Raw genomic sequence first — 23,787 nt, 5'->3', positions numbered from 1 at the left:
GCCGTTTGGGTCATCTCAACTTCTGGGCTGTGCTTTCTCTCACTGCGTGTGTGTGTGTGTGTGTGTGTGTGTGTGTGTGTGTGTGTGTGTATGTGTGTGTGTGTGTGTGTGTGTGTGTGTGTTTTCAATACACATGTGTTCGTCAGTAAGTCCTTTTGTGTGTGTGTGTGCGTGTGTGTGTGTGTGTGTGTGGCTATAGTTAGTGCCCGCCGTTTGGGTCATCTCGACTTCCTCTCGGTCTGTGTGTGGCGCAGAGAAACATACCAAACCTGGCTTCCGTGGAGTGTGAATAGTACGCTCGGCGTATTTCTAAGAGCTTGCGGTTTTTGGTCTGTGTGCCTCCCCTCTTGTCTAGTGAGTGATGACAGGGCTGCCCTGCCCAGGAGTTGGCATGGAGGCCGTGCCCGCTAACTAAATCAAAAGGTTGTCGCCCATTATTATGACTGCGACCGAGGCATTTATTTCTCTTGGGATTGGGGGATTGTTTCTGAAGAGAAGGAGAGGGACATCTGAGCGGCCATCACTCACAGAGGGCAGCACTGGAGCGGGATGCAGATGGATGGGTTATGTAATGAAACAGACTGCGTGCAGATGTGAGGCATGGAGGAGGAGAAGAAGAGCTCTCTCTCTCTCTCTCTCTCTCGCTCTCTCGCTCTCCTGCTCCCGTCACATCACAGAGATCTGTTTGTTATTCTGGGGGAGAGCGCGTCCAAACAAACAGGCGAAAAGGCCAAATCTTCCACAAAAAAACACATCGTGAGCTTAGAATTATAAGGTTCTATCTCCGTTTAGGGTAGTTCTGAGATATTGCAGTGTGGATACACACAGACAGACACACACACACACACACACACACACACACACACACACACACACACATGCACACACACACACACACACACACACACACACACACACACACACACACACACACACACTCACACACACACACACACATTGTAGATATCAGTGATCAGTGTAGACAGGCATGCATGCATGTGCACACAAATTGACCCCCTGATATACAGACCTGTGTATGTGCATACAAAACGGCATACAAGACACAGCATAATATGCACAGCAATGAATGACACCTACTTTACAAACAGATGTAGACGGATATACAGATACATATTTGATGCATATATATATATATGCAGTAATCAGGCAGCGTGGTCTCACAGTTTAAAATGGGTTTCCCTGTCCAGCTGAATAAAACGCCACAGATGAGAGGAAGACAAAGCCAAAGAAAAGGGGAAGTTTCTTTCAACTGCTTTCCACATACCACATTTCATCTTCTCCGTTACTCCTTCCTCTACTTCTTGGCACTTTCTCTCTTTCTCTCTCTCTCTCTCTCTCCCCCCTTGCCCTCTCTCTCTCTCTCTCTCTCTCTCTCTCTCTCTCCCTCACGCATTGGGTGTGTGGTATTATTCTTGTATGGGGGGGAGCAGCAGCGTTTGATTGCCGTGTGGGGAAGGCGTCTAACACAATGCTTGCCCTGTTCGCTGGCCTCTGGTCTGCAGCTCTGGGGGCGTGGGGGCTGGAGGTTAAAATATGTGTGCTGTAGTACCCCCCCATCCCCCTCTCCAGTACCCCCCCTCCCTTAAAAAAATACAAAAAAAGAGAAAACAGACCACTGGCCTGCCGAGGGGCTCCCCTCGCCTCCCCAAAATCAGTTCCTGAAGTGGAAGTACCTCCAACGCGTTCCTTATTATTCACTCTCTCTCCCATTCAGAAAAACACTGACCACACCACCTTCTCCAACCTCCCCACAACGACTCCCCAAATCCCTGCCGCGTTGCGTCGCCTTGCCTCGCCTCGCCTCGCCTATAGCCTTCGCGCTCCCCTCTCGTAGTAGCGAGACCGATGTTTTCCCAGGGCATTTTTGCGCTCTGTTTTTCTTTCGGCGAGCCGACATGAGCACTCGCGGCAGCTAAAAATTGAGACATGGCGGCGAGACTGCTGCCTTAGGTGCCCGTGGCTGACGTCTGAGGCTGGGACTGGGGAGTCATGGTCCATATATTTAAATGAATGTCTCTCCATTTGGATGGACCTTTTAGGAGGATCTCGGCAGAGGCCAGTTTTGGATCCAGAAAAAAAAAAAAAAAAAAACTGCTGAGCTGTTGCAACAGTCTGGTCTGGCCTCTTTCACAGTGTATTTTGGAGAGTATACTCTAAGCCTAGGTGAATTATTGTCACTGATCAACAAAGGCCGTAATGTGTGTTCTCTCAAAAGAAAACAACTGTTCTTGTTCTACCTATGGAATTTTGTAGTGCCACCTTCTGGAGGTTTTGTGAACTTCTCTTGTGAAAATAGTAGATGTTCTCCATTATCTGCTATAGAAACATGGTATATTGGACTTAACTAAAGCCACAGAGTATTTATAATAATAACATTTGTCAAATAGAAGATGGGAAATAGAAGTGTGGATGACTTTGGAATAGAAACACTGAGTTGTTTACAGTTGCACAGTTGTCAGTTGCAGGTATGATTGTTCATGAGCATACACATTAGAATTGTATGTAATTGTACATTTTGGGATATACATATCTTGTATACTTCCCCAAACAAAATGTAACAATATTTTGTCCTTGTGTGTTTTAGGTAGCTCATCTTTATCCTACAATACACCATCTCACACAGATCAGTCTCCAAGACTCGCAGCCAAAGAAGGTAAGATGGCTTCATAACAAAGCATTTCTAGAACAGCAGCAACCAGATGGTAGAATGTTTTTTATTGATAAGTTTTAGATGACAGGATTGCAACTGATGTTTATTACACAGTAGTAAGCATGCCTCATAATGTGTTATAAGCAATGATTTAAAGTCCAAGCTGTGCCTAGATTGATGGGTGATGTGGAATAACTTTAGCAGAGTAATACGCCACAGATTTGTGATTGGCTACTCTTGAAGGTCTTGGCCAGCCACCTCTCTCTCCCTCTCTCTCTCTCTCTCTCTTTTCTCTATCTCTCCCTCTCTCTCTCTCTCTTTCTCTCTCTTTCTCCCCCCTCTCATGGCTGTATCTCGCTGTATTTGTTATGGCGTCGGGGCCTGAGCCAGGCGCAGACTGCTTGGCAGGTGTTGTCTTTGTGTGGAGGAATAATAACCTCCGTTCTCCCCTCTCCGGCTCGGGTGCCTACCTGAGTGTGGGCAGAGCGGAGAGAATGGGGCGAATTAGCAACATAAAAGGCACGTGTCGGCCAGCCGACCTCCAGGCCAGGGAGGAAATAAAAAGGGACAAGCCAGGTTAGGCTTTGGCCGCCCGAGAGCAGACTGTGGAAGGGGCTTGTTGGAAAAACAGGTGTTTCATAGAATAATGTCTCAAGAGGGAGAATAGGAGGACTGGGAGAATAGGTGGACATTTTTGTTTTATTTTCATTCATTAGCCTCACACAGAGGTTGTTTTATGGGGGGGGAAAAGGAAAGTGTGTCTTTGAGTGCTTCTCTGTGTGTGTGTGTGTGTGTGTGTGTGTGTGTGTGTGTGTGTGTAAATGTGTGTAAATGCTTCATATGGCAGGCTATGCTTTTTAAGCTAATCAGCAGCCAAGCCTGTCTTTCCTTTCAATCTCACTCATTCATTTGTGAGCACACACATGAGAGGGCAGGCTCTCACGGACACCCTCCGATAGACACCTGTGTCCACAGGCCTTTCGCGTTATGCCGCCATCTCCTCACCATCTGACCTCGCTCCCACTGGACATGCCAGTCTGAAGTGCCACTCAGCCCCGCCCGAGTCTGCCCTACTCCTCTCCAGACGCTCGATTATTCCCCCCCCCCCCCCCCCCCCCCCCCCCTGCCAGATCTGGGAAGGGCTCACCGGCCTGCACCGGTCTGCAATAACAGTGATAGGGCTCCTAAGAGGTCCTCTGGGTGAGCCTATCAGGGCGAGGGCGGGAGTCAGGAGAAAAGCTGCCCGGTGGTGGCCTGGTGAATAAGCCTGATCTGTCCACACGGCTTAGGGAGCCCGTCGGCCCCCCGTTTGCACCATTAGTGCCAGGGAGAGCGGCCAGATAAGATAGGGAAGCTGAGGACAGTTTGACCTTTGACCTGGCGTGTCTAAGTGGGATCAGTGCTTGTGTCAGCTAGCGGAGCTACTGTGCTGCTAACAAGTTGAAGGACTGAGGCAGTGAGGGGTGTGAACGGTTGGAGTTTGTTGAGGAGGAAAACGAAAGATTCTTTCAGCTCTTCTGTGCTCTGTGTGTGTGTGTGTGTGTGTGTGTGTGTGTGTGTGTGTGTGTGTGTGTGTGTGTGTGTGTGTGTGTGTGTGTGTGTGTGTTTTGAGGAAAGTGCTGGGTCAGATATGCTGGGAAAAGACCACAACTAATGCAGGGGAATAAAACAGTTATGGATATCTACCGTGAGACTTGAAAAATGCTTTCCAGACTGTCTGGTGTCTAGGACTGAGAAGGTTATATTGTAATAGGTACAGCAGTACTGTGTGGAAAAATGGGCTGAAATGTGTCAAGTCACTCAGGTGTGTGTGTGTGCGTGTGAGTGTGTTTGTGTGTGCTGTGTGTGTATACACATTTTTTTCTTTTTAAAATTGATTTCCCTGGCGTGTCTTCACTGTAGGGATAGGAAGCCTCTGTTTCACATGCAGACTGAGTTTGTCTGTCTGTGTGTTTTGTGTATTTTTCTAGTTTATATGTGTTATTTGTCTTCATTAGAGAGAAAGAGAGCCTTTATTCTGTGTACAGAATGTGTGTGTTGGAGATAGTCAGAGTGGTGTGTGTGTGTGTGTGTGTGTGTGCGTGTGTGCGTGTGTGTGTGTGTGTGTGTATATGTGTGTGTGTGTGTGTGTGTGTGTGTGTGTGTGTGTGCGCGCACGCGTGTGTGTGTGTATGTGTGTGTGTGTGTATGGCCATGTGGAGGCATCAGAGGGATCTAGAGAGCTAGTGTTTTAGCACATGGGTGTTCAGTAGCTTGTGGGATGGAACAGCGGGAGATTGATGGGCTGTGCTGTCTCCTCTCTCCACTCTTTTATCTCAGCTCAGGGCTCTGCGGCCTCCCAGTCTCAGCACTGCAGATTTATCCTGTGTGTGTGTGTGTGTGTGTGTGTGTGTGTGTGTGTGTGTGTGTGTGTGTGTCTTTATGTGTGTGTTTATATATATATATGTGTGTGTGTGTGTGTGTGTGTGTGTGTGCAGGAGTGTGAGGGATAGAGGGGAAAGGAGAGTGAGTGCATTTGTATGGTTCAGATGTTCTTCTGCGAGTAGTTTTCAATTTTTGAGTAAAGCTTTGATGAAGTGGCACAGACTCTACATTTATGGAAATGCTTTGGTCCATCATTTTATTTCGAACCCATCTCCGCTTTTCCTCATATTTACCTCTTAAGCGTTGGACTTGTCCACTGCATCTCTAGCTTTGATACAATAATTCATGTGTTTCTTCCATTTCTCTATCGACTCATTTTACTGGGCGGCCCATATTCCGAGACAGCGCCTACACACTCGTGTTAGCGCTGACACTTTTCCAGACGTGTTGGACATTTGACAACATTTGGACATTTGACAATATCTGTCACTTACACCCTTTAGCTGGTCGACCTCACGGCCCCGATCACATCATAAGTCAATAGAATAGGAGCGCTGTGCTATGTACTGTGCTGTGCCGTGCTGTGCCGTGCTGAACGTCCCTCCTCCGCGCACACCCTGTGAGAGAAAGTGATACTGAGGAGTCATCGTCCGGGCCGTTCCCCCTCGGGCAGAGTTTGTTGTTGGAGCGCCGCGCTGGTCTAGACATGGCGGTACAGCTCGGCTCTTGTTTTGACTAGCCGCTCCGCAAGCCGGGTCTCTGAGGAGCAGGCACCACACCCAGCCTGGAGTGGAAACTCACTGCCGCGCTCGAGAAAGAGTGGGCTGGAGCGAGAGAGAGAGAGAGAGAGAGAGGGACGAAAAAAGAAAGAGTGAAAAAGTGAAACACAACACACAGAGAGAGGGATTCAGGGCTTCATGCTTGTGTCTGCGTTTTGGGATAGTTTTTTTTTTTGTTGTTGCCCCGGGTCTGTCCTGATATACACATAGTACTCCCGTTCTGGGGCTATGTGCTGGTTCCCAATGCGGGTAATGCTGCTGACCTGTCTGGACATTGCAGTGCTCTGGGTTTCGTCTGGTCGCTCCTTAAGTTGCTTTCTCAGATTGATTTAGCCTGATTGAATTATGGGTATGGAAGGTCTCCATAATAAGAGCACGACAGACAGCGGGAGCTTACGTGCTTTGTTGTTGTGTCTCGAGCGAAGAGGAGTTTACACTGCCTCTTCCTCCCTTGTATGACAGTAGCAAGACCCGCCACCACTGTTGTTTTTGCCCCCCCCCCACCTCCACCTCCACCCCCACCCCCAACCTCCATAAAACCAAAAAAAGAACAAATTCCAACGTTGTGTGTTCGTCTGTGCGGGCCTCACTTTTTTTTTCCTCTCTTAACTCACTTTCTCTCCCTCTCCTGCTCCCCCCAAACTCTCGCCATCTCCCCCAGCTTTTGGTTTGTGACCTTTCTTCTGCTCTTGGAAGGAGGTAGCCCCGTGTGTGTTTTTTCACAGTGGAAGGGGGTGAAAAAAGCGAGGGGAAAAAGGGCCAGTAAAACAAAGAGAGGTTGTCTGCAGGCGAGGCGGGCAGGAAACGCTCCTCTCCCAGGACTCCAACCCCCCCACCACCATCCCCCCCAAAAACCCCTCCCCACCCCAACGCTTAACCCCCCAACCCACCCCCATCACCTCCACCAATCCTGCTCTTTGGCTGTCCTGCAGCACTGCTTCAGATTGGAGCTGACAGGATCCATGGTGCTCAACTCTAGAACCACCAGCACCATCCCCCCCTCAAAACACACACACACACACAGATACACATGCACACACACATATACTAGTGCACAAATGCAAGCAAATCAAGAGAAAATAACAGAGAGAGAGGAGAGAAATGAAGCAGAGTGAAGTGAAAAGGGAGTGCACCCCTCTAGTCTGTCTTTTGAGTAGTAAATTGGCAGTCGTCACCCAAAATATGTCTCGTTTCGACTAATAGTCCTCATCCCAGCACCACTGATTCCTGTGCCACAGCAGCACGGCTACCTTTGTGCAACCCTGCGGCAACAGAAATAGCTGATCTGGCCGGCTCTTTTCTCAGACAGACCGAAAAAAAACACAAGAGCTCTAAAGCCTTTTTGCAGCAGCGCATTGACGTCCTTGCAAAGCAGAAAAAACAGGGAGGGGGAAAAAAGACTTTAAAAGTGAACGCTAATTCAAGTCTGATTGTTACATGCCAAATTACGAAATTCGCTTTCTTCTTTTTTCGGCCCGAGAACTGCTGTGGAGGGACTCCGGTTCTGGCAGAACTTCTTCTCCTCCAGATTTACTTAGGCACCAGACATGTTGTGATACGAAAACACATGAGCCGTGTCGTTTTGTTTTATGACGGCGCTCCAAGAGCGAGCCGGTCCAAGCTCAACATTATTTCTTTGTTGTTGATGGTAAATGTGTCATAAATCCACATTAACGGAGTTTCCGGGAATGTGAGTGTCTTTTCCAGAGGGGGGCAGTGTTGACTCGTGTTTCGTGGCCTGTTTATGGACTGTCGCTGGCAGTTAGTTGAGTGCGGTGAATGTGACGACACCGGATCCCTGTGAAAACACACCGAATGCCACCAAGGGGTTCAACACTAACCTGTAACCAAAGAAGTGAGAAGCTGCTCCAATCTGACCCATCCGTCCAGCATAATGACATCTCACGTGTTCCTTCTCTCTCTCTATTTGAATGGTATTATATAAACTGAAATGAACACCGACCGGACAGGTATCACACTGAGGAGCTTTTTGTCACTTACTCCTTCAAAACCACAATCCTCCACCACTGGTTATGTAACATCACATGTTAAGTGGTAAAGGCGCACATTGGGAATATATTCCAAAAAAAACCCCAAACAACAGCACAAGCTATTTTCATCCCAATTCATAGTCTCAGTAATGGGCTAGTGTTGTTGGGCTTCAGTGGAGGCCCTTGTGGGTCAAGCAGTCAACCGTGGCTGCCCAGAATGTCCCCTCAGTGACCCTAATGAGGGTCATGGGGTCAGCTCCACAGACTGGAGCATAAGTAAAATCATATTTAGCTCCGTGGAAGTTGCAGTAATTTCCGTATGGTCGGTGGGTGGGTGGGGGGGGGATCAGTGTGATGCTCGAAGGCATGATGGCGTGATTATAGGACCATGAGAGCACGCCGTATGAAGTATAGAATGCATGGGAAAAAATGCACATGTTGAAATAGCTTGTGGCTTTCCGGCTGTGTTGTGACTTTTAAAAAAAAATGCCCTGTTTTTGACTTTCAACAGAGGATCCTACAAATGAGCAAGTTGTGTCTTTAGCTGTAATGATAGTAAAACATTCGCAGTACACAACAGTAGCAAACAGCTCTTTGTGTGTTGATTGGGAAAGATGCGTCCTCAAAATGATCCGCAGATGGTGAACGATGATTGATTGTTACTGGTGGTGGTAGAGACCACATTCAATCAAGTATGCGAGTGTGAAGCAAGAGAGAGGGAAACAAACGTCTCGCGTCTCGTATCGCGAGGGACACATACACACCAGCCCGGGTGTTGCAACCTGCTCCCGACAACTGTAATTTTATTGAAACCATCTTGTGAACCCCCCCCCCCCCCCTCTTCTCTGCCTGAGACATGTGCGCCTGCCAGAAGAAAACCACACTGCTTGGCCAGATATCCTGCTCAGGTTCTGTGGGACAGACAGACTACCAGACATGCCGGCAGATGGACCATTTTTAGGGTTGTCTGCTGGCAGCTACCTCTGGCACTGTTGCCTCTGGAGGCATTATTTTATTTGAAGAGATCCTCCATTTGCAAATAGGTTGGGTTAATGGGTGAAAACAAAGCGAATTCAAGAATATCTAAATAGCAGGGCTTGGACTATTAATATGAATTATTTAAATTACATATCCTATATATATGGCGCTGTATAGATTCATATGTTTTAAAATGTATTCTTTTTTTTGTCATCTACAGACCCATCTTATGATGCTGTTCGGCGATCAGGCTGGTCGAACAACATGCACAGCGGCAAAGGTGAGTGAAGATTCAAGCCAATCAGTCCTGACTGTCTGTGGTGAAGTGAACGAACTGCTGTCAAAGTACGGAATAACATCATAACATTAATGCGTATTGCAGACGTTCAACTTATTTATATTTGAGGACAAACGCTTTCTCCCGTTGTATTTGATACTTCTTGGCCCGCATTCTTGTGAAACCAGTACACAGGTATAGAGAAAGAACAGGAGCAAAGCCAAAGCCCATACTACAGGGCAGGTGTCCAACGGTAAAGAACTCGGCGTAGGGACACGGAGCGCTTTACAGCCCCATTAAGCACTTAGCGGCGCGACCAGCTACTGCAGCTGTTTTCTTTGGAGCCGGCCCGGCATGTTGGGGGGAAAGTGTACTTGATGTGTCTGCCTTGCCTGCCTGCCTGCCTGCCTGCTTGGCCTACTTTCATTTTTTTTCTCACTCACTCTCTCTCTCTCTTTTTCTCTCTAAATGTTCCCTTCTTTTTCCCTCGCTCTTTTTCACTTGTCTCAGGCTCTCCGGCCGTGGTCACACAGAATGTGTCCAAGACCACGGAGCAACCGCGGCCTCAGCCTGGTAAGCGGCGGATCCTCGGCCAGTCGTGCAAACACGCAAACAAGCAAACAAGCAAACAAATGACCACCACACCTCTGACCCACACACACATACATTTACCATCCGTCATGTTTCGCAATTGGATATTGCAAAAGTTAAATTATAGAAAAATATCCAAGTTGTACTTGGAAATGACGCAGATGGACTGCTATTTGTTATTTGATTTGAGAAAGACATTAAAAAGACATTATCTCAATTACTGTGTCATACCTTTTGAGCATTTGTTGGAAATCCTAAGAATCATGTGCTGTGTGCTATGCCATTTTTTATTTTATTTTTTACTCAGAGCATTTGTTTGGTCAAAGATAAGATCTCAACTGAGGTGAAAAGTTGAATTTAACCAAGCTCTTTTAGCCACTATTTCAGTCATTGTTGCTGAATTCCTCTATTTTGTTTTTCAGATCCATACCAGATCCTAGGACCAACAAGTAGTCGATTAGCCAACCCAGGTAATAAACAACCTCCGTGTGCTGTCAAAGGAGCCAGCAGGCTCCTGGGTTTTGAACCCGCGCCATATAGCACTTAGCATAAAAATGGCGCAGAACAAAATGCAGCAGTTCCTAATAAAAGCATCTAATGTACGTGCGAATGGAAGCTTGGCCGAGAGTCAGGTCTCACTGCAGTGATTTTATTCTGTCCCGAGGGGATTAATCATCCATATGTTTAAATGAGATTTTAATTGCCTCGTTGTTTATGTGTGGGGCGAATGCCTCTGATTAAGATGCCTTTTTTTTCATACGCCCCCCCACCCTGCAGGCTCTGGACAGATCCAGCTGTGGCAGTTCCTTCTCGAGCTGCTGTCGGACAGCGCCAACGCCGGCTGCATCACCTGGGAGGGCACCAACGGCGAGTTCAAGATGACGGACCCGGACGAGGTGGCGCGGCGCTGGGGCGAGCGCAAGAGCAAGCCCAACATGAACTACGACAAGCTGAGCCGCGCCCTGCGCTACTACTACGACAAGAACATCATGACCAAGGTGCACGGCAAGCGCTACGCCTACAAGTTCGACTTCCACGGCATCGCCCAGGCGCTGCAGCCGCACCCCACCGAGTCCACCATGTACAAGTACCCGTCCGACCTGGCCTACGTGCCGTCCTACCACAGCCACCAGCAGAAGGTCAACTTTGTGTCTCCCCACCCGCCGTCCATGCCCGTCACCACCTCCAACTTCTTCGGACCCACTGCCTCCTACTGGAGCTCCCCAGCCGGGGGCATCTACCCCAGCCCCAGCGTCCCGCGCCACCCCAACTCCCATGTGCCCTCACACCTGGGGAGCTACTACTAAGGCCTTCTTCTCTCTCTTTCACCCACTCAAGCCTAAACAGGAGTGTCCTGCCTGCACTTGCAAAAAGGAAACCAAAATGAAGGGGAAAAAAGGAGAATCAAGAATGAGGATTTTCCCTTGTTCTCTTTAAGCTTTTCAATCTGAACTTGCCAAAACAATGGAAGGATATTAATTAACTAAAAAAAAAAGAAAAAAGAAACTGGATTTGCCAATCCACTTAGAATGGAGTACTACTTATTCACAAGACAAAGGACTGTTTCATTCTTCTGTTGATTTTGTTTTATATTGGCGTGTGTATGTGTTTGTGTGTATGTATGTATGTATGTATGTACATGTCTGTGTCTGTGTCTGTGTGTGTGTGTGTGTGTGTGTGTGTGTGTGTGTGTGTGTGTGTTTCTATATATGTTTTGGGCTCTCCTTTCCCCACAAAAGCTGTACCACAGGGCTAACCTGAACGCCCCCTCCCCAAAGAAACACACGGACGCTAGAGACCTTAGAAGGACCCGAGAAGAACACTATGATCACCATCGAGGGTGATGCCATGGACACAGGGGCCGTGGGTCTCAATCTCTTCCCAAAGTTACCCAGAGGTGCCTGTCTCAAAATGACCCCCCATCTGGACCTGTGTTGTCTGACTCCCCTTTGCGCCTGTCTGCGTCTTTCGTGTTCGTCCCGTCGAAAAAAATCCCATCGATCTGCAGGGAACTGACTGCCTTACAGAAGGGAATGTCTCAATGCTGACCGAAATCTGGCAACTGGAAGTAGTGATCACACTTCTCTTGTCCTCCTAACTGGAACGAAGAAAGTTGGTAACCGCAGTCTGAAGTGCCTAACAGAACGTACTCAGATGGTTCTGTGGCCTATTGGCATTTACCAGAGAGACTGTCTCTCTTGCCCCCAGCCAAAGCACATATGAAATAAGTAAGCTTTATGAGAGTGTACCAGAATCGATGTGAAAGCTCTGTGGTTCCAAATTTGACACTCCTCTTTTATTTTTGCTTTAATGGAGTTTCATCTCGCAGTGGTTTTGTCTTTACTCCTTTGGGCAGATATCTGTGTGCGTTGAGTTTCTAGCTTGTGAATATCCTAGGTCTTCCTCTTAACTGATCTCAGAAAAAAAGTGACTTCACAGAAACTGCCTGCAGTCGTTAATGTAAAACTGAATATACATTCCTTCATGCTCCAACACAATGCATTAATGCAAGAAATGAAGATAACTGCACAGCTGAATGTTGACATTGTGCTAAGTACCTCTTAGGAAAAAAGAAGAGATAAATTTTAAATAAGTGAACAAAAACACAGTTTAAGGACACAAAAGGTTGAAACCGGAGAAATCCTCAGATTCGCGAACGCTGTGCGTTTGTCAGACCTATTTGCTATTATTTTTTAATCAACGGTCAACTAGGCATTAAAAGCATCTTACTGTATAAATTATGCAGATTTATTTTCATATGTGACAGTATTGAAAGACCAATAAGATTAATACGAGTTGACCTCGGTCAAATGCAGACTTTTTTAAAGCCGTTAATGAAGGTAGTTTGTACAACAGTAAAGTGTTTTGTATCTGTACATTTGGGCAATAACTTTATGAATGTTTCGTTTTGTACTCTGAATACATTTTCTTATGGCCTCGCTGTCTTGCCATGGCAATGAGTTATTTTTTAACAAAAGGTGATTTTTTTAAAATGACTTTTTGACATATAAACCCACAGCCACCTGTTTAAAAGTTGAATGCTATGGATCAGTTCTGAGATACACCAAGGTTGTTGTGTTTTTCTGCTGTTAGCAAAAAAAAAAAGATCACCTTACTTAAAATCGTTCAAGCAAAACCAAATATGACTTTGGCAGCTTTTGCATGAGCCTCAGCATTGGCTGAAAGTTATATGCAAAGTTGAACATTATACTGAACAGTTGATCATTATACTGAATTCAAGTTTAAGACTCAGTCATTATTCAGAGTTCAAGTTTGAAAGTTCAAGCTTGATTCAAATGAAACCTGTAAGTGTAGCATAAACATTCCGAGCAGTAATCTACAAGCTCTCTTCCTCACCTCTAAGAAGCATTACAATCAGATTAGGGGAAATGTGCTACTTTATATATGCAATGTATTTTGGATATTGAATATATGAATCTATATATAATTTTGCAATTAATCATTTTGTTATTATTGTCATTCCTGCAATGTATTAAGTATTATGTTTTGTAAAAGGGTTGTATAGGAAAATGTGACAAAATAAATGTTTTTACTTCAAAACGGCATATTTGTGTAATATTTATAACTGCATGTGCAGAGTTTTAGACTTACTGAAAGGTTTAGGGATGACATGGAGAGATCATGCATCATATATTGGGAACACAGGTGTTATAAAGATATTATTGGATGTATCACTCTAAAAAGAAATCCACCGCAGTGTTGCTTGAAGTAGATTATTTGCTTTTCTGCAGGGTTTTTTTTTTTTTTTCCTTTCTTTTTCCAACCTTTTCCTTCCTACTGCGCTTTGGGAATTATGCTGTTATGTAACTTTGTGAATACTTTGTGTGTGTGTGTGTGTGTGTGTGCGCGCGCGCGGGTATGTGTGTTTGTGTGTGTGTGTGTGTGTAAGATAGAGAGAGAGAGGGTGTGTGTGTGAGTGTGATTGATTGAGAGGGTGGGGGAGAGAGAAATAGAGGTGTTAAAGACAGCTGAATCACTTTGTCCCGTAAACTGAATCAGACACCAGTGGCTTCAAACAATAGTGCTCCATCAGTTACCTTCCTCGTTTATGTAGCCTACGTGGTGTACTGAGTGTCCACCCAGGCTATTCTAGTTGCTTCTGATGGACAAAGACCCAGTATTTTTCTTTTGAAAACACAAGGGTATTGTTTATTCACAGGCTGACTAAAATCCGGTCAGCGTCCCACAATCCAAACCCATGTTACATGGTATGATGTGTTTCATGTTTTACTGGAAGCCTTCAAGTTAATTAATGGCTTACTTCATTTGTTGTCTTGTTTTCAATGAAAATGGGAAATTAGAATAAAAATGAACTATGCAAGTGATTTTATTAAATATCAAATCGATAAAGAAAATTAGGTGAAATGTGAAAAGAATTATTGTCAAACCATTCAATTTGTGTTTTGATTATAAATGATAAATACCTTTCATTTTAAACACACAGTGCCCATTGAGAATATTTGATATTTTTTTATGGAACATTTACAGTCATAGAAGTCATACAAAAACCTCCTTGTGGCTTTGTCTCTGATGCCCTCTTGTGGCCGATGTGACAAACTTCCCAAACTTGTTACTTGACATGCACTATACTAGACCTTGACTGTCTTAACTAAAACCAAAGGTCTTCAAATGACAAAACAGTGGCAATATTTATAGTCTCACAATCAGCACATTGGGTTCTATATATGAGTGCTTGATTCTAGCCAAGCTGTATGGCGCTGACACAACAAACAGTTTGAGGGCAGTCATAAATTACAGGTTAGTTTGCTGTCACAACTCTGCATTGTTTAGGGATAAAGGGCTTTGCTAGGGGTTGCACCTGTCCCTTGCTGTTCTGACCGTATCTCTTATCTAGAGATAGGTGGGGGAAATGCAATATGATGCAACATCTGAGTGTATTGTAACCAGTGGTTACTATTGGCCCTGTTAAACATAAGAACATGCTCTATTGTCATCCATTCACAAGTTACATAAAGCCAAGGTCAGCCTCATGTCACCCCTAGTGAGCATCTTTTGGTGGGACTCTGTCACATCCTCCCAGTTGGACAAGCCACACTGCAGCGCCTTGCAAACATACTCAACCTTTTATTACACTGGCTAATAACAATGAATACTCTCATATGCCTCTAAAACTAGTCTATAATAATAATAATAATAATAATAATAATAATGATAATAATAATAGTTCAGTACGAACATTACAGATTCCAATAGCATAGGCCTACTGTTTTAGAAAGGACCCTCTCTAACAATTTGTTATTGTAAGTTGAGGATATCCTTATATAAGGCCCAATCACATTTCTCATTCTAACTCCTTCCCCTTCACCTACCCCTACCCTTTGTCCATCAAAACCAAGTGGCAAGGCATGGGGTGAAATTATTGCCCTTGGAAATGTGACACCACTTAAGACTCATGATGGCCAGAGCCCTCAGTTGCCCCAGAGGAACTGTCCCATCAGGTGCTTGAGTAACCTTAGGCTATTCATTTGGTCTAATAATATAGCTTAATCATTTTATTTGTAGGCCTATCGCTAGTTAATTTTATATTTCAACGTACGATGTCATGGGAGGGTGGCACTAAAGTTTTGTGATGAGACAGAAGGTTTTGTTGAGCTAATGCTGTGCTTCAAAATAGTAAAGCAAAGCAGTGCCCTATGATAGGCTACAGTTAGCACACTGGCACGTCTGTGTAGTGTCTAGTCTCCCCATCGCTGCTTGCAGCTTTATTTTCTGCACATGTTAAGACATTTCATTTGTGCGCATTGTTTGTAACATGATCTCTCTGCTTAGGCTATTTAGGCTACCTGGGCAAATGTCTTGCCAAACAGGTGTGTGTTGCAAGGGGGAATTTCATCAGTGCGACACCTAATTAAGGAGACGGCTATGCCAGCGAAGTTCATAGCGAACGAAGCAAGGAACTTTCTAAGGAGGAGACAGAGACACAGAATTCAAAACATCCTCCATATAACTGCACGAGGTAAGTTCATAACGCCAATATAACAGTTGTCTACTTATACCACCTCTAACGTTACGATTACTGTGGCCGAAAGTCGACGTGGGAATAGGCTACACCGTGCCAATCACGCAGGCAGTTCTGTACAGATGCCCGATAGGCCTAAGCGTTGAAAGTGCGTTGCGATATGGACGCCAAGTGGAGGAACTGAAAATGACTGAATGAACCATTCCGACAGTTCTGTAATTTAATTGTCAGTCCACAAGATACAATTAGACTATTGGGGGTCCCAGAAACATTTCTTTCCAACAATCAAGTCGAGAACCCCTAAGGTGCCTTATATGTAGGCTAAGCTGTTATTTTCGGCTAATACACTAATAGACTAGAAAACTAGACGCACCCTAGCGGCAAAAATATTTTTTGCCTAGCGGGATGGTCGAGGGTCTTACTGTTAAAGTGTAACTGCACCGTAAAATATGTTTTTTGAGCTGTTGATTGATTGAAATTACTCGTAAGTGGTGACCTACACTATTACCAGGGTTAATATTGACAAAAATCGTGTTTCCCGAGAAAAGTAACATTTCGTATGATTTTGTATTGGAGATATAGCTCTCCGCGCCCTCTACAGGTTGAAACATGCCATGGCATTTTGGTCCAAAACGCTATTGGAATGCTGACGTAGTCCTGCACTTTTCTGCCGAGACTACGTCACCGGGTCGTTACAAATTAGGAATGAAACGCCCCAACACCTGCTGCCCTGATTAGCCTACCTGTGATAAGCCATGTTTGCAGCACTCATTCCCAGATTGACACGAAATCACCATGGTTGATTGGCTGCATCAGTGCTGTACTGCCTTCCAAATTTCAGAACGTCCTGCCCATTTTGAAAGCCTTTTTCAGAAATGTGAAGTGGGTGGAGTTATGGGGTGAAGTTACACTTTAAGGCCAAGCCTGCGTTCGACACCAGGCCAGCCTGTCCAATCAGAACGCTCTATCTGTGTACTTGAGTCCTTGAGCCCGCCTTAGCACGGTGACGACAGAGCTGCAAGGCACCTTCGGCTTCCGATATTGACGCCAAGGGGTTTGACCATGCGTCCTCGTTCGACGAGTTGGGTGTGAGACCGTGTTGCAACAACCATAGAGAACAACAAAAGATGGATGAGGCTAACGAAGCGAGCTCGTTTGAATCGGCTTTAGAAGAGTTAGACTTGGGCTTTTCTTTGAAGGTTGAGCAGAAAGAAGCACTCAAGTCTGTCGTTTAAAAGGAGGATGTAGGCTATTTGCCGTTTTGCCGACCGGCTACGATTGGTCACTAGTGCTGGCCTATTACGTGCAGAGTAGTTTGAAAGACACCGGTTCATCCCACCCACAGGCTTCAGCTCTGTGAATGGTCCGACTCCAGACTATACATTTCTGTATAGTTTGGCTTGCCAGGCTACTAATAGACCTTTTCGTTTAGATGTTGTATCAGTAGGCTGTGCTTAGCTTGCTACACTAACTTGCAAACCTCATCTCTCCAAATGAAACCAAATAGGCATAGTATAAGATGGACAAAATACTGGATATTACACAAAAATCAAATCATTAATGTCTCAACACATACCAGTAATATGAATGTACTTATTAAGTGTAAGTGGCTGAAAATTGTTGAAGATATTCTTTCGGAGGGGTCCCAAAACAACGTTTTCAGGCAACTTTATGTGAGCCTCTGAGACCGCACTGTAGGCTGGCCCAGAGGTTAAAAAAACCCTAAGCATTGACAAATGTGATTGATGCCGACAAAAACTGGACAAGCTACTGTCCCAGATAGCATTTGATGTTCACGTTGACATATGAAGTCAGTCACTGTTCATCTCATTCGAAGCCTGTTGTCTGCACCTCCAGGACCAAGTGGACTGTGACATAGTTGTGTGAAAGAATTAAATAGACCTACAAAGAACCTCTGTGGGATTTCCCCGCCCCTATGATGCACACTCACTTGTATGTAATGTAGGCTAATGTTTGTATGAGGAGGAGAGTAGCATCACTGACTGTTTGGCTTTTTGTTGGAAATCTTGTTTCAATTAGAGCAGGTCACAAATAATTTCACAAAGAGATGTGACTGATTCTTTAGGTCTAAGAGAACTTTTTTTTTTTTTTTTTTATCTTTGCAGAAATTAAGCCTGAATGTTGATATAAAGGGAGGAAAGGAGGGCATGGTTACAGTGAATAATAATTTGGGTCATCTCATATCTTAGGTCAGTGCATTGTTCTCCACCTCCCACTCAATTAGTATGGGAGAAAGAAATCATGTCACTGGGTCAGAGATGGACTCAAATGCTTTTTTATTCTATTTTTTTTTTTATTTCAGCCAAACACATTTTTAGAAGGCACTGTGGCACACCCATGTTTAGCCCTTTAAACTTATACTGTAACATTGACAGTGAAATAAGTGTCAACCACCCAGAAACCAGAAACTCCCAATGCTAATGATGCTTTCAGTACAGTTTTTTGACTGGATGGTAGAGATGATTATTTGATACATTTTTGGACATGCCAAAATAACATGTACTTGATTGAGTATGTAATAAAGAAAACCACTTTTTCTTTCTTCATTTACCCCCTCTTAAATATTGCGGATGTGGATTTGTTAAAAAGAAGTAACTTCAGAAGAAAAGGAGTGCAGAATATGCTAAACATTTAACCCCACAGTATCAAAGAATACAGTTCTTAGGCTACATGAGTTTATAGAAATCTTTACTAAACAATCATTGGCTGTCGCAGTGCTCTCTAAACATGCATAACCAGCATATCCCTCAAATATCTTGTATATCTCTTGTGTTTTTTTTATTATTATTTTGTCCAGACTTCTTCTGGGATCTTGTTTTTTTTTGCTCAGTGGTGTTTTAAGCCCCCAACGTCGTCTTCCACCGTCAACTTAAAAGCACCAACCCTAACCCTAACCTAACCTTGACCAATAACTTTAGTGCCTTCCAGGCAGCACTGCCTTGAAGACAGCTTTGGGGGCTTAAAACACCAAGAATCTTTTTGTCTAAGTTAAAGCACAGTTTCCACCAGTGGCTATTCTAGCGCCCTAGTGGGGCGCTGATTCATTCAAAGGTGGCATCTCGATAAACAGAAACAGGCTCAAGTTATTGAATTAGCACACATGCATGAGTAAAACCAAACACCATTGAATGACAAAGACCGTGTTCTCACATCAAATTTCTTTGTATTTGGATAGCATACATAAACAAACATATTAAATGATTTAATGATCTATGTTGTCTATCACTGGGTTATGCTGTGCTAAAGCAGATTTCCTCATGGGGACATTAAAATATATTCTATTCCATTCTATTGTATTAAATGAAGATATAAAAAAAACTCCTCCAACACATTTTTCGCCATAATAACTTATGCCATCTGTTTTTATAGCTGTCAAAATAATCATACCTGCTTTTTTTTGTCTGAGCTGGCAAAGAGCTAAACAAAATCATCCAACATCAAATACACTCAGCAAACACTTCTCAGCTAAATACTTTAAATATGTTTTCACAAAACAGGAATAAAAAATAAAAAAACTTAACCTAAACTATTCCTTAATGTCTTTAAAAACTGGCTTGCTGGTTAAGCCAACTATTTACCAATGAGGTAGAGTCTATGGAAGCATAACGTTACATTCATAATGCCACAGACCCTGAGGTCCAATCTCATTTCTCATTCCTCCCCTTCCCCTAGCCTACCTCTTGTCCCTCGAAACAGAGTGGCATTACATAGGGTTGAGAATATTCCCCTTGGATATATGGGACACCAGCATATACTGTAGGTGACAGCCGGGACGATTGAAACACTTTTTAATTACACATAATTTACAAACAGATCGTACCAGACTGAAAGCAAACATTTTGTCACTAGCAATAACCTACATCTGTCCTCTGTCAAATACAGTTCAGGAATTAGGCTGTTTGAGTAAAATTGGAACATGTGAAGTTTCATTTGTCACTGGTCTGGTTTTGGAACCCACAATTTCAATTTCATAAAGTTGTGACCAATAGAGGCTATATATTTTTAGCGTTCAAGCCAACGAATATGGCATACTTGTTTACTTCAAATATTCAGGATTGCAGGCAACTTGCATTTAAAACTATCTCTTAAAACTATACATAATTTAATATAATTACATCCCTACCAAGGAACAACACAAGTGTGACCTCCCAGGAGGCAGCAGTTCAAACCACCAAACTTTTGCGTTTGAGAGTTCAAACTACCCTTTCTAGAAACACCAAATTCAACAACTATGGATCGTACTATGAAGGTTGATCTAGATTTACATTGAAAGTAATAGGAAAAGATATCTATGGTAGTGAAGCTCTCTGAACAGTTTGTGAAGCACATTGATTCGCCACAGGTGAAAGGGGCACTGTTTTACACTCACAGAACTGAACTGTGTGTTTGTGACCTCATTTCTGTTTCAAAAGAATTAAAGTGATTGTTGTAAGATGTTTTCTTTTGTTGGTGAAGCACTGCTTCATGTAGTCACCCATTCCAGAAGCCTCCTTTGGGTCCATGTTTTTATTTTGTAAATAGTCTACATCTTGGTGCCACTGGGTGGGTCATTGATATCTATGACTTCAAATCCCTGGTTGTCAGTTCCAGTCATCATATGGTGATGGTGGCCCTTCTCATTGTGAAAGCAGTAGGCACAGTGTGCAGTTGGCACCGGTACCACCTTGGAAAAGTTGGAAAAGTTCACACGGTACTTCCCTTCTTTGCTCCGGGAGATAATGGATTGGAACTTGTAGCCCCACATGATCTCCTGTGGGACGTAGGATGTCCTGACCTGGCAAGAGGAGCTGGTGGACTCTGCTGTGCCATCCAAGAAAACAACCAGCTCAAATTCCTGTTGATGTAGTGTATCCACCGCCATTTCAAAGAATGGGCTGGACTTGTCAATGACATGATAAAGAGTCAAGGGACAGACAAAAAACAGGTTGTCCTTTCCTGACTCAACCATGAAATCAATATTGACCTGGTCTAAAATGATGGCCTCCCCTTCAGGGGTTATGGTTGTCCGCAGCAACTTGCCGTAGATCTGGCTACCAATCATGAGGGTCTTGCGAAGGTTAGCCACACGGATTTGAAGACACAGTGTACCGTTCTTAGGACAAATGACAGCTGCTTCACTGAAGCTGATGGTTTTGGCCCTTTTCTTGGGGAGAGAGATCTTTGTCATGACAACGCCACACCAGAAGCAGTTGATGAGTGCACCTATTATGGACTGGATGATGATGAGGGCAACCGCGCCTGGACACAGTGGAGTGATGGCACGTCCTCCATACCCTATGGTGGTCTGGGTCTCTAGCGAGTAGAGGAACGCTGTGGTGAGACCATCGACGTTGTCCACACATGGTGCGTGCCCATCCGATGGGTTCTGCCATGCCAGATCTCCGTTGTCTCGGGCAATCCAGTACCAGATCAAGCCAAAAATGAACCAGCTCATTGTGAAGGAAGCCACGTAGAAGAAGATGACGAAACGCCAACGGATTTCCACAAGTGTTGTCCAGAAATCCAGAATGTAGGCAAAATGGTTTTGATATTTAATGTTTCCATATTCAATGTTGCAGTGCCCATTCTTAGTAACTAGGCGAGTGCGGCGAATCCGGCGCTCTGCCAGGTAGTCACTCAGATACTTTCGTAAAGAGCGGACCATTTTCCAAATGTCAAAATGAATCTGGTGGAACAGCAAGTAGTGTTAATAAGAAAGAAATGTAAAACATTGATCAAATACAGTAAAGCGACTTATTTAAAGTTAGGCCAAGCAAATCATTCAAAATACTCAATAAGAATTCACAACTAAAAAAGTTTTCATGCAGTAACTAACACATGAAATCATAGTGCTGAAGCTGAATATCCACTACAATACCTTGAATTTCCCCTCGGGGATCAATAAAGTATCTATCTATATATCTATCTATCAATCAATACCATCTCAAATGTAGACACCAAAGATGCTACTGTATTTGTTGTCATGTAATTCTTATCAGTGCACAAACTGCACTCAACTGTCAAATCTGTATAGCCTTTATAGCCTCTCTTCAAGTAACTCCAGCTTCACTTACTGTACACAATAGCTGTGACCATGAGAGGCTCTAGTTACCAAACAAACAAATCATAACAAATCCTGATTGTCAAAGTGCTCCATAGAGGGTCTTATCTAATATGAGAACAATATTTTTGTTCAATATCTGTCTCACGTACATGTTTATACAATATAGATACAAACAGTAATACTACATAAAAAATTCTTTCTCTTAAATTATGTTCACCATATGTGATCAACGTAAAGACCTACATCTCTCGCATTCAGACAAAGACAGTCTGAAACAAAAAACTTGGCACCTTAAATTGTTTTCCATCCTTAAGATAATTTAAAGTCTGAATAAGTTCATCCAAAAAGCCAGATTCTATAACCTTGGCAGCTGTGAAGTATGATCAGGTAGAGTATTAAAATAATAGATCATACTGAGAGTGTAAAAGAGATAGAGCAATACAGAAAGCATGTTTTATTTAAGGAGACATATAAAATACTTAAAATCACTATAATTTTTTATATTTCCCCCCAAATTACTGGAAGTCTAATACAGTCCCGAGTTCAGCACAGCTACTGTTAGAAACAAGGTTAATATTGAAAATAACTGAACATTTGAGAATGTATAAAACTCAAGGATCTTACCTGTCAGAATAAGGCCTTTCAGAAAGCCTTGAACTTTCTTTCTCTCTCTCCTTTAGTCTGTATCTCTGAATCTATCCCTCTCATAGACTCTCCTTCTGTTTATCTCTTCCTGTCACTCAATCTCTCTGTGTAAAAGGTGTGTCTGTGACACCTTGCATCACTTTCATGTGAAATCCTGACTGCAGGGTGGTCACCACAACATAGACCTGTAGCGGAGTTGAAAACTGTGATGCGTCTCCTTCCTGATTCTAAACGAAGAACGTACTCCCTGGTCTAAGACTGTTTACCACTGATACATACTGTTTGTGTTGGTTACAGACCAGGGAAGTGAAGCCAGTGAACCATTGCTCTCTCTGAAGAGATAACCAATACTAAAGGTTACTTGTAAAACGTTTTATAACTTAACTTTTTTAAATAATGATTTACACACATGCATCTCTGTAATTATAATAAATCTTTTTTTTTTACAGCAAATGTCAGCAACTTTTATAATTAATCACTCATATCTGTAGTTGTTTAAAAGATTGAGCATGCCTTTAGAATTCACAACATCAGACTCAGACATTAGGATATATTTAGCTGACACTGTATGTACCTCTTTCTCAGAAACTGAACTGAAACAAACAGAAATCACAAATGTGCCGCCACTGGTTTCTCATTGTTATGAAATTATTATATCTGATGCTATTTTAGACAAGTATTACACATTTAGAAAACAAAAATAGCCACATAAGGAGAAAGGGTGGGAATTCAAAATAAACTCTTCATGTGGAATGGCTAGTTGGGGGGAGATGGGCAGTGTAAGGAATGTTCCATAGTCTGGGCTGATCCTTTCTTTCTTACACTCGTCTTTCCTTTTTCACTGACAAAAAAGTAAAGAAAGTACTCCAGCAACTTTTATTGACTTGTCTGACTAGGCACAGGTATAGCTTTATGTGTAATTCATATGAGCATGAGGGCATTATCAATAGCAATCTAGCCAGTCAGTTCTGACATTTACCAATAACTGTTTATCCACCCCCGCTACTGATTTATAAGTGTTTATTGCCGTTAGCCATTTCCAAAGCATATACTTCCAACCAATATATGAGCACAGTTCAAACAGACATTGCAAACAGGTTCATTTATCTTGAACCAATGCTCGGATGTGAGACATAGGCTGGAAAATCTAGCACTTTAGGGGTCATTGTGCTGATTTTGGCTTAAAGACAGCTCAGCAACTTCGAAGACCTGATTCCTGGAAATAGGCTACTAGAGCATACCATCTAGATGAATGAAGGCGTCCCACGGGTGTAACTAAATGTCCTGAGTCGAAATGCAATATGCATGTTACAATGTCTTCAAAAGGCAGTGTATCACAAATGAAAAACAATAGTTATTGGTTTTGGCTCCCCTCCTGGGGGTGCAATCCTTCATCACAGTTCATATGGAACAAAAGTTTGTTCTG

At 43.6% G+C, this 23,787-nt stretch overlaps 2 protein-coding genes across 6 annotated transcripts in view; one reads left to right on the top strand and one right to left on the bottom strand.

The window, feature by feature from the left end:
- fli1 (Fli-1 proto-oncogene, ETS transcription factor) overlaps nucleotides 1–13,212 on the top strand; it is a 31,239-nt gene extending 18,027 nt beyond the window's left edge. For 4 of the 5 annotated variants that reach the window (XM_062552216.1, XM_062552217.1, XM_062552218.1 and 1 more), the window contains exons 5-9: nucleotides 2,606–2,674; nucleotides 9,004–9,063; nucleotides 9,571–9,633; nucleotides 10,074–10,121; nucleotides 10,429–13,212. In XM_062552216.1, the coding sequence (XP_062408200.1) occupies nucleotides 2,606–2,674; nucleotides 9,004–9,063; nucleotides 9,571–9,633; nucleotides 10,074–10,121; nucleotides 10,429–10,958 (770 nt within the window). In that variant the 3' untranslated portion in view covers nucleotides 10,959–13,212. The remainder of the gene's footprint in view (nucleotides 1–2,605; nucleotides 2,675–9,003; nucleotides 9,064–9,570; nucleotides 9,634–10,073; nucleotides 10,122–10,428) is intronic. The other variant, XM_062552220.1, reaches the window with a different exon arrangement.
- A 6,718-nt stretch (nucleotides 13,213–19,930) lies between these two features.
- Nucleotides 19,931–22,410, bottom strand: LOC134099871 (ATP-sensitive inward rectifier potassium channel 1-like). Its single transcript, XM_062552897.1, has 2 exons — nucleotides 22,341–22,410; nucleotides 19,931–21,338 (listed from the first exon to the last, which is right to left on the bottom strand). The coding sequence occupies exon 2, from the start codon at nucleotides 21,315–21,317 to the stop codon at nucleotides 20,196–20,198; it is 1,122 nt and encodes a 373-aa protein (XP_062408881.1). The 5' UTR covers nucleotides 21,318–21,338; nucleotides 22,341–22,410; the 3' UTR covers nucleotides 19,931–20,195.
- Nucleotides 22,411–23,787: the final 1,377 nt, after the last annotated feature.

The sequence above is a fragment of the Sardina pilchardus genome, chromosome 13 (assembly GCF_963854185.1).
Source record: "Sardina pilchardus chromosome 13, fSarPil1.1, whole genome shotgun sequence".
Taxonomy (NCBI): domain Eukaryota; kingdom Metazoa; phylum Chordata; class Actinopteri; order Clupeiformes; family Clupeidae; genus Sardina; species Sardina pilchardus.
The sequence above is the reverse complement of the archived record's forward strand: the minus strand, read 5'-3'. Positions and strand labels throughout refer to the sequence as shown.